Source organism: Gymnoscopelus microlampas, assembly GCF_963454915.1.
Source record: "Gymnoscopelus microlampas genome assembly, chromosome: 16".
Lineage (NCBI taxonomy): Eukaryota > Metazoa > Chordata > Actinopteri > Myctophiformes > Myctophidae > Gymnoscopelus > Gymnoscopelus microlampas.
The window spans coordinates 23,400,057-23,411,476 of NC_139953.1; the positions used below are offsets into that span (position 1 = coordinate 23,400,057).

At 42.1% G+C, this 11,420-nt stretch overlaps 1 protein-coding gene across 7 annotated transcripts in view; it reads left to right on the forward strand.

Moving 5' to 3' along the window:
- otofa (otoferlin a) overlaps positions 1–9,525 on the forward strand; it is a 102,352-nt gene extending 92,827 nt beyond the window's left edge. For 2 of the 7 annotated variants that reach the window (XM_084083352.1, XM_084083356.1), the window contains 5 exons: positions 96–194; positions 3,181–3,422; positions 4,133–4,311; positions 4,714–4,814; positions 6,677–6,922. In XM_084083352.1, the coding sequence (XP_083939478.1) occupies positions 96–194; positions 3,181–3,422; positions 4,133–4,311; positions 4,714–4,814; positions 6,677–6,857 (802 nt within the window). In that variant the 3' untranslated portion in view covers positions 6,858–6,922. Of the gene's footprint in view, positions 1–95; positions 195–460; positions 560–3,180; positions 3,423–4,132; positions 4,312–4,713; positions 4,815–5,462; positions 5,651–6,676; positions 6,923–9,192 lie in introns of those variants that run through there. The other 5 variants (XM_084083353.1, XM_084083354.1, XM_084083350.1 and 2 more) reach the window with 5 other exon arrangements.
- The last annotated feature ends 1,895 nt before the right edge of the window (positions 9,526–11,420 follow it).

Below are 11,420 nucleotides of genomic sequence, written 5' to 3' on the forward strand. Positions count from 1 at the left end.
AGTCTATTTCTTTCGCTACTGCAGCTCTCAATTTGCTACAAATCAGGTGTCCAACTATGTGTGTGTGTTCCCTCCCCCCCCACCCCCCTTGCCAGATATGAGCTCAGGGTGATTATTTGGAATACAGACGAAGTAAAACTGGAGGACGATGATTACTTCACTGGGGAAAAGTCCAGTGACATATTTGTCAGGGGGTAGGTACAGACGGGGTGCGGTGGCCAAATGCCTCATCCCGTGGGTGTGATAAGTATGCGTGCTGAGTGTTTTATTTTGGCGTTAATCATTATTTTCTGTTTTGTATTTGTTTCTCTTTATTTTTTTTTATTTATTTTTTTTTTCTGTGTGTGTGTGTGTGTGTTTGTGCGTTGTCCCTTTTTTATTTGTTTCTGTTCGTGTCTCCCTGTCTGTGTGTCTGTCGTCCTCTCTCTCCTTTTCCGGTCGATGCTCTGCTGTTGTCTAGCTTTGAGCTTCGTGTTATTATTTGGAACACTGATGACGTAATACTAGAGGACGATGGTTTCATGACAGGAGAGAAGATGTCTGACATCTATGTCAGGGGGTAAACACACGATTCCATCGCATGGCTCGTACTACTACCCGTCTTCCCTCTCCCCCTTCCCCCGCCTCGGCTATCCAACCAGCACGCAAGCTCCCTTCTTTCCCCCCAGTTGTACTATTGACAACGCCGTAAACTAATACCTTCACACCAACTGAGCATGGTGGCAAACAGGACCTATACCATTCAAACAACTTAGAAGATGATTTTTTTTTTTAAACCCTGCCCGCACCAACATATCTTGTTCTACATCTCTCCATTTCTGAGATTTAACCAATTACATCATTTTGATGAAGCCCTTGCACGGGCAAAACATTGTTCGTGTTTGTTCATTAAATAAAGCATGGGAGAGCAGTATATCGTGTGCACACATTCCCTTCTTTTTTTCAATGATGTCACTTTGACCTTGACCTTTGACCTTTTCTGCCCAAATTCAAGAATCTCCTTCGGGGCAGCCTAGTGGTCACTCCCACCAAGTTTGGTGAAAATCAGGACATTTGTTTTTGAGTTATTTTGCTAACACAGACACACAGACAGGACTGATTATAATACCCTGTCACACATTGCTGCTGACAGGGTAATAGTGACTCTTTTTACTGTAGCATTTTTTTGGTATGGTCTTTTTGTAGAGGGGAGCAGGGCATTTTATACCGCACATTTTGTTTGAGGTTTGTGGTCTGGTCCTGTGTTGCCATGACTACTGGACATTGCTTTAAGCCACGGCATTCAAGCTGTTTGGAATAAAGAACATGCATGGAAGCATATCAGCAAGGAATGTGTGCATGTCAGTTCTACAGAGCTCTGGTGCTTTTTGTTAAGTTTTTTTTCTCAAAATTACAGTTTATAGCCTTGTGATAGTGTGGATATATGATACATGTACAAAAATACTTCTCTCTGCCATACCTGCTTTTACCCTATGTTACTGCTGCTGTCCACTTGTTCTCACCTCAGGACTTTTGCTGTAACAACCAAAGTACCATCCCCAAGCAACCCCTTAACCACTTAAGCCCTCTATGCTTAGTAAACTAATACTTAGTTGACTGCGGTCAGCTCTGTACTTGGTCCGCATTTTTGTCCCCTCTACACACCAAATCTCTTATACTTTTTCGGCACATGTGCCCCCCAGAATAGGGATGCTAAAGTTCAAGTGGTTACACACAATCCACATAGAAATGGATATTTATACTACACACTACACAGTTACATAGAGACACCTTCTCAACCTTTTTAAAAAGGTAAGAAATACATGGCGTTTCGGAATGGTTCCGTGGTTGGAATACAGCAGTGAAGCTGTCAGCTGCTAGGTTATGTAAGCACAGGTGTGATGCCTTTAGCGTCTTCAAAATAAAGTTTCCCTTATTTGCTTTCTCACATAAAGCCTGATTTATACTTCGTCATACTGATAATATATACTTCTACTTCAACAGCTATTTTTGGCAAGCAACACAGACGGAGTATAAATTAAGCATAAACCTCAATCCTAGTCCTGACACCCCCCAATTGAAACCAATGCATCTCAGTTAGCAAATCAACGACATGCAAAATAAATACTGAAATATTACAATACACTATTATGTTATGCTCTCACACACTCTCACGCACTCTTATTAAGCTACACTATCTCATGTTTTCAGTGTTAAGTTTTGAGAACTGAGAATGCAACCCACATCGCCCCCACTCCTCCTGACTAAGGACAAGACAGTCTCACTCGTCTGTTAATGAAAGAGCTTCGTCTTAGGCTTATTTCACACGCTTTTTTTTCTTTTGCTTGCCAGTACCAGCTTTTTTGCATTCTCCTTATTATATTTGTTTTGAGTGAAGCACAGTGGTATGAATTTTCTGAGCTGGCATTTTCAAAGCAATGAATTTCACTAAGGTCTTTGGAAAGTTTGTGTGTGCATGGCAAATAATTTGAGCCTTCAGCAACAAGTCAGTTTGACTTTTAGGTGCTAAACATACATTTGGATCACTTAAGTACACAAATGCACATAGACACAGGCACATTGAGATTGGTTGATGGGGAATTGCGTTTACATTACATGGCGTGGTTGTCATTTGGAACGCATGCCCACACGGAGTGGGCCGGTTCTGGAGAACTGCTCATCCGATGTACTTCACACTTCACAGTGCACTTCCTTGAGACCTCAGCAATACACCCACCAATTGTGAAGTTGATAGGATGAGCATATTGCAAGATATGTGTGCCCATACAGACGGGCCAGTTCAGAAGAATTGCTCATCCGATCAACTTCACTTCACTCGAAATTGCACTCTCTTGGGTGCTCAGCAGTACACTTGCCAAGTTTGAAGTCGGTCGGTTGCACGGTTCTCAAGATGTGAAGGACATACAGACATGCATACATACAGAGATTCCTGGTATGTATTGATAGATTAGCACCTTGTCTCTCTTGTTACACAGGCAGGTACAGTACATCTACCATGTACTGTACTCACATTCTAATTAACCAAACACTATTACAGCTTTCCATACACTAGACCTTAGAAGTGCATGAGTGACATCCTAATGCATAGTCTACACAGTGACTGTACCACGAACCCTGAGATATCTCTGACCTCTGTGACTCCACGCTGACGCTTGACCCTGTAACCTTTCCGTACCCCAGGTGGCTGAAGGGTCAGCAGGAGGATAAGCAGGACACAGACGTCCACTACCACTCGCTGACTGGTGAGGGGAACTTCAACTGGCGCTTTGTCTTCCCCTTCGACTACCTCATGGCAGAGGAGAAGATCGTCATCTCCAAGAAAGAGTCCATGTTCTCCTGGGATGAGACGGAGTACAAGATCCCGGCCCGCCTCACACTGCAGGTCTGGGACGCTGACCACTTCTCCGCCGATGACTTCCTTGGTGAGCAGCACTGATAGAGCGAACACTTTAGCTTTTTTTACAATCATTATAATCAGGCATGCAAACAGCCCGAGGTGAAAAGGGTGACAACATGTTTTTGTTTTTTTTTCGGGTCAGGTGTCACACTATTGCCCTATTTGGATTCAAAACGGCTATTGTAGCTGAAAAGCTACAAGTTTGCATGTCTGAATAATGTAAAAACAGAATTATTTGTTTGCATTTCCTTTTTTTCTCCCCCATGTATTTTCATAATAAAAAAAAAGTGCGTATCGTATCGAAATCGTATCGAAGTTGTGAGCCAAATATCGTATCGTATCGTTTGGTGAAATTAGTGTATCGGCACACCCCTAGTTGGATCCCACTATTTTCAAATGCTTCAGCCTAACAATCTACTTTGGAAGCTATGAAAATTATCCTCAAGCAACCCCCTAACTCTATGAAGTACTCCATTGACCATCACCTTTCCAACTTGTGCAGACTTATGAAAATAGTAGAATTGAATATGTGGTGGTTTCAGGATGGCCTTGTTTCTATTATACAGCAGTGAAGCAGCTACTAGTAGGTCATGTGAGAACAGGTATGGTGCCTGTTCTCCCCCACTTTGGCCCATCTCATTTTAGCAAATTGACAATTTAAACAGCAATGATGTGACATTGCTTTGAAATGCATGTGATTTGTGGTTTTTGTTTTGTCCCACTCGTTGCTCCCAGGTGCTATTGAGCTCGACCTGAACCGGTTCCCTCGTGGGGCGAAGACAGCCAAGCAGTGTTCCATTAACATGATCCGGAATGAGCAGGACCTGCCCACCATTTCTATCTTCAAACAAAAGAGGGTCAAGGGCTGGTGGCCGTTTGCGGCCCGCGATGAGAATGATGAGATGGAGCTCACAGTAAGCACTTGTACAAATGAGAAATGCTAGATTCTCAGTTTTGAAAGAAATCATTTTACAAGAATAAAAGATGGCAGCAGCAGTTAGAGTGTTAGTTATGTGAGCTTGCTATTTTAAACGATCATCCTATCAAGGTTAAATTATATTTTGTACGTATTGTACATTGTACAACAATAATGACGCGTTGCACCATCTTTTAGTACTTTATTGTGTGAGCTACTTGTATCATGTGACAGCTATATGAAAGTTTTATATGCTTTTGTGACCTGTAAAAAGTTTGTTAATATTTCTGATGCTTTTAAACAATTGAGTAAAACAGACTATACACCATTGAGTTTAAAAACATTCTTAAGAGCTTATATTTGTGTATGGTTTCATTGAATCCACGATGCACCCTTGCAGGGTAAAGTGGAAGCAGAGCTTCATCTGATGTCGGCAGAGGAGGCCGAGAAAAGTCCTGTTGGACTGGGACGCAATGAGCCTGACCCACTCGAAAAACCAAAGTAAGATATTCACAGGACTACAGGGAAAGTGTAAATGCACGCTCTTTCCTCACATACATTCATCAAACACAAACACTCATGGACATGCTTGCTCATATTGTATGCATGCCATGGACACACACACACGCACACACACACACACACACACACACACACACACACACACACACACACACACACACACACACACACACACACACACACACACACACACACACACACACACACACACATGCATATAAGCTTATTCTGACAGGCAAACTTGATCAGTACTTTCACACCTTGAAACAGAAAGAATGGCACAGACAACTGTCGTCTTTGGTGGGTTGGTTTCATTCTGACAATGCAAAAAGTAGTGATGACTGTCAAACATGCCTCCTTCAACTTCAGCCAGATTCCAAATCAACCTGGTCTTGTTTGACTCCAGCTCTGCTTTATTCGTGTTGTCAAAATGACCGACCTTACACTTTCACACGCACTCGTTTCTCCTACCATTTCTTCACTTGTCTCCCTCTGTTCCCTCCTTCCCTGGCTCCCTTCCTCATTTGCTCTATATGTGGGACTTGCCCCTTCCCCCTGTTTTTGCCTTCATCTCCATGTGCCCTGTCTTCTTTCCTTCCCTGCCCCTCTCTCCCTTCTGCGGTGAAGGCGTCCAGACACCAGTCTCATGTGGTTTCTGAGACCTCTGAAGTCCATCCGTTACTTCATCTGGCACAACTACCGCTGGCTGATCCTCAAGGCCCTGGGGCTGATCCTACTGCTGCTCATGCTGGGCCTCTTCCTCTACTCCATCCCTGGCTACCTGGTCAAGAAGTTGCTGGGGGTCTAAGCCATTGGTAGCCCCTACCCCCTCCGTTTTATATTTATTTAGGATACAGGCAAAGTGGGCACGCCACCTAAACATTATGGGCACATCAATGTTAAATTGGCTATTCTTTTGGCCAAGATTAATTATCAGACATAAATTTACCCTTTAACTTCTTGTTTATGCTCATAATGAATGATGAATATTATGTTCAAATCATTATACTTTACATTACATTCAGTTAAAGATAGCCAATTTAACAGTGAGGTGCACACAATGTTTAGGTGCCCACTCTTCCGGTTACCTTTATTTATCACTCTCTCTTCGTCTTCCTCTCTCTCTCTCTCGCTCTCTCGCTCTCTTTATGCCCTGTTTTTCGGATAGGGATTCTTCCCTATCCAGTTATTTTTCTCTCACACACAGCGTTGGACCCTTGTCCCGCTGTGCACAATATATTCTTCTCTTCTCACTTCTTATCTATCTTTCACTTCTGTCTCTGCCCTTTCCTGTCTTAGAAGTGGACATCTCTGTGTTCTAGCATGTCACTATCCTTTGAATTATTTCTCTTAACTGTCTGTGCCAGCCACTGTCTGTTGCCTGATCATCCAACTCAACACAATTGCCATATTGTGTTTTGAGTGATTGACCAATATGTAATTTTGTCATTTTATCAATGTTGATCACTGTGAGAAGTTATGACTGTGCTTTTATTCTTTGTGCTGTAGTCTTCTGTTCCGCTGAAAATGTATATGTAAATGTCATATTTTGAAATAGTTTTAGTAAAAAGGTGCTCATGGTCAACTATATGCCATTGCTTATTAACCACTAACACTGGCTTTCCCCATTTCTTCTGCACCTCCCATATTTCCTGTCATTTCCCTACCTTATCATTCCACTCTCCCACCCCCTCACCTCTTCTTCATCTCACTCCATCTATTACAACCTTCTTTGACTAATTCCTCACTCATTCGGTTTTTACCATCTTTTAATATCATCTGCCCACTTCACCAACCTCCCTCTCCCCAACTCCTCCAACACCCTCTGTTTGGCCATCTAGCCGTCCGGACACAACCTTCCTGTGGTTCCTCAGCCCGCTTAAGGCCATCCGCTATCTGGTGTGTAACCGTTACAAGTGGCTCATCATCAAGATCGTGCTGGCCCTGCTGCTGCTGATGATGCTGGGCCTCTTCCTCTACAGTATGCCTGGCTACCTGGTCAAGAAGCTCCTAGGGGCCTGAGAGGGCCCCTGGGTTGCTGGGAGAGTGGCGGGCGGGGAAGAAGAGGGGGAGACACTTCCGTGTTGGACGGATGGACAGATGGAGTGGAAGTGTGGATATGGGTGGATGTTGGTAATTCCTGTCTAGACGCATGGAGACCCCGTCTCTCCTTCTGTCTTTCCCAGAGACAGGGAGGCCGAGGGAGGGATGACAAGAAGATGGAGTGGCTGGAGGAATGGAGGCCCAGTTGCATTTTTTTTGCCCTCTCTTATCCCATTCTGATCTCCATAGACAACAACACAGCTCACCACCATCCACCCTACATCTGAGGAGAGAGGTTGAAACCGCTCTGTGGAATAGCTTCCTTTCATCAATACAAACACTGGTCTCCTTTCTGCTCTACTGCAAGCTTCACCAATAAAATGTGCAATATGTGGTCTGCAAATCAGGCATGTCATCCCTGAGGATTAACCAATCAAAAGCCACAAAGTAATGCCTGATCTGACCCCAAACGACTTCTCCCAAGAAATATTACTTCAAAAAGAAGTTTCTTTATCTCTCTATACTGTTATTAATGTATATGTTTATTTGGGAGGACAGAGATAATGGGCCAGTTACTACATGGACATACATCTCAAATGCTACTGTGCGTCATTTCCACTATAATGTCTACTAAATGAATTAGATTGATAGGTAACAAATGAACAATATTTTCACTCTCCTAGCTATGTTCCCTGTTAGCTCTTGCAGCCTTTGCACACTTGTGGAATAATGACAAAGAAAGAAAAATGCAGATTAGTGCAGTCTATTTTCCTAACTTAATGATATTCATTGGGATTTAGATATTTGACATGGTACTACCTTTAGCTACTACCAGGTATCTGTACATTAAATACAGATATTTCTATAGTATTGGTAAATTTGTGTTGCCCACCATACTGTATGTATAATCATCCTAATGACGTTTACATTATGGTCCTGTGAAGGTCAAAACATTGAATTACGTGCAAAGTACAGTATAATATTAATTAACTATATACTTAGTTGATCGGGGTCCCTCAGGGCTATATTCTTTGTCCACTCCTTTACTTCTACACCAAAATCCTTCACTGAACATAACTGATCTACAAGCTCAAAATTAGCTTGTAGATCTGCTATTTTCGCTGAATGTTCGCCCCAGAATAGGGACGCTAGGGTTCATGGGGTTAACACAACAGATCATTTGAAAATAGTTTTTGACTCACGTTTTTTTTTTAAAGGACACTTTTTTTTCAAAGCTTTAAGATTATTACTGTTTTCCACCAAGATGTAGATCAGTAAGCATGCATCTGTGTGATTATGTACAACTGACCAAAGAGGTCGTGTGTGTTGGCATGACCTTCTAGCTCTACACTAATCAAGTCATCAATCAGCTTGTCTTTAACATTACAGTTAATTACGGGTTATCACTTCCTGGAGGTATTATAATTTAAGTGCATTAGACAGACTTTGTAAGGGTGGCTGCATGGGCTGACCTGTGTCACCCTGAAGCCATATCTGATGGCATTGTTTGCAGTGTCCATTGTTGACCCGTGTGTCCATGTTGCCTGTGCTTGATCTGTTGCAAAAGTCCTTATTTGTGATCCTGTGTTTTATCGAGTACAAGAAGAGTTCCTGTTTGCACTAAACTTGCCTGTTTGTATGATAAACAATTGTATTTTTATCTCTTTGTTGACATGTGTGCGATATTTATTTTGTGTCTGTTTTACTGATGATTTGAAGTAAACGGAAATCACTGAACTTATTTGTCCTCTTCTCTTTTTAACTACTTAACCGCTTAATCTCTGCTTGCTTTACACTTACTTTTTTGACTTTTCTTTAACCTATTAAAACCGGTCAAGGCTCTGTCATTTTAGATTTTTGCGTTGGCTATTCAAAAATAGATATACAAGCTCACAGCGCTGAGAGCTTGTACATCTGCTATTTTTGAACATTTTTGAAAAATCTTGAAAGAGTGAGAACTACTGATTTAGAAGGCATTTGTAGAATCTTAATGGGTTAAACAGCTTAAATAGATATATGATCTACAAGCTCAAAACGGAAACTTTTGAATCATTTTGAAAAACTGAGACACCGGTGGTAAGTGTTTACGCCCTGTTTTATATGTTGATGTACAACAAAAATAGTGAAGATAGCCCATTTACAAGCGTACAATGCAGCGTGAAATGCATTTTGCACATGTAGATCTGTTTGTGCCATTAAAATAATAATTTGAATAACATGCCCAGTTTGAAAGTGGTATACAACATTATGGGAATACATTTTGCGTGCAGTCTATAGGACCAACATCACAGTATTCTCCTCTCTCTCTGTGTAGCCGTCCCAACACTGGCTTGTCATGGCTGCTGAGCCCAGTGAGGGTGCTGTGTATCGTGGCCTGGAGAAACTACAAGACACACTGCATGTTGCTGCTGGGGGCCGTGCTGTTCCTTCTCTTCCTGTTCCTGCTGCTCTTCTCTCTGCCCTCAGCACTCAGCCAGAAGATCTTCAACCTTGCCGGTTAGAACTATAGACCAGGGGTCTTCAACAGGGGGGCCGGGACCCCTATAGGGGTCCTCAGAGCTACTATAGGGGGTCCGCCAAATCTTTGTGTGATAGGATTTAGTTTTTACATTAACCACTTGAACCCTAGAATTCCTTTTCTGAGGGGAACATTAGCCAAAAATAGCCGATCTACAAGCTCTCAACGCCTCGCAGCGCGAGGCGTTGTGAGCTTGTAGATCGGCTATTGTTGGCAAATGAGGCTATTAAGTGTAGAAGGAAAAAATAGCAGACTAAGTAGAAAAAAAACTTTAATCTGAAACACAATTTTATACAATATAGAGTAGGGGGTCCCTGCTTCATCTCTCTCTCAGCTAGGGGGTCCTTGGCCTGAAAACGTTGAAGACCCCTGCCATAGACTGTTAGAACAGACCTCAGACAGGACAATCAACGTGTGCACACAGTCACACATGCAGCACACTCACCCGCTGTATTTTGTATATTAATAAAATATGTCATCCTCTGTTTTGGGGGTATTTGTCACGTGTACATCTGATTATTTAATTTATTTTTTATAAATCTGATTAACTGTTTTGAATATTTATGCTATGGTATATGCTATAATATTTTATCAAATACACAGCCATTATATGCCTGGCTGGGTGATAAGCTTGTGTTGAATGGTTAGCTGCCATATCTTCCCGAGGGGGTACTGAACCAGTCAGCCATGCCCAACTGGCACTGCAAGTGACCTTGCAAAGTAACCACAGCGGAAAACAGTGACCTGGCTTTGACGGTTGTCAGAATGAATGTATACAGTACAGGTATATTTCGCAGCAGCACGCCACATCTGCTCCTCATGCAACCGGGGAATCTTAATGGGGACTGTGGAGCATTTTTTTGACAGTTATGTTAATCTACTAACAGCAAGTGTTGATCAAATGCTATTCATCAGGGGTTCTCTTCAGCTTGAGACCCAAAAAAGAAATAGTGTCTTCCCAGGACCCAATCGTACAAAGGTTAGTTTGTAGTTTACAAAAGTTGGCCTGCATGTATTTGGTTATTCATTACAAGGTTAAGTATTCTCACTTGCATCTTCAATGCCAGAGTGGCCCAAGAAATCAAGTCGGGGGTTTATTAAAAAAAATCACACCAAGGATAGCAATTTTATCAAATCAGGATGGAGAACTCAGACATGATACAGATTAAACAAGATAAATTGGAAGTGATGACGAAGAAATTAGCAGACAAAATTGGACTATACACTATAAAATGTTAAGCTGATAAATGGGTACTCTCTCCTGATTGGCTGAAATTGTGTCACCCATCTGAAAATGGATTCTTTGTTTATCAGAGTTCGAGAGACAAGGAGACTCCTGTTACTGAACAAACACTAGTCTATACTAGCAATGATAACTATCAGAATATAGTGCTTTGACCTTTTAACAAAAACTTTTCAGTTTTAACCCAACAATATCACTTATCCTACCTTTTAAAAAGGCAGAGGCGGCAGGTCTACAATTCTGACAGTTCATTAATATTACATAGGCCTACAAACCCTTGAAGTGAGAGACTGGTGCAGCACAGTGACTCAATGCTGCCATCTACCGTCAAAAAGGAACAATCGCACTCTGCTCCATCTTTAGACGTTCTCAACTCTAGTTGGGTTGATTTGAGCAGGCTAAAAATGCATAATAATAACACTGTGAATTTCTAACCGAATTCAGTGTTACCATCGTAGAATTCACGGGGGGGGGGGGGGGGGGGGGGGATCTCGCCTGATATTCAGCCCAATATTTCGGCCTTTTGAAAATAGCCGATCTACAAGTTCAGCCTGCAATAAATAAATATATAGGCCTATATATACACACACACACACACACACACACACACACACACACACACACACACACACACACACACACACACACACCTCACAGTGACCTTGTAAAAAATCTTAATAATATCGATCATGGTCTCGTCATCATTTCTATAAAACATGTATTATTTTTCACAGGTAGAGAGGGGGGTGCACCGTTCCTGGAGATACTGCAATACCAGGTC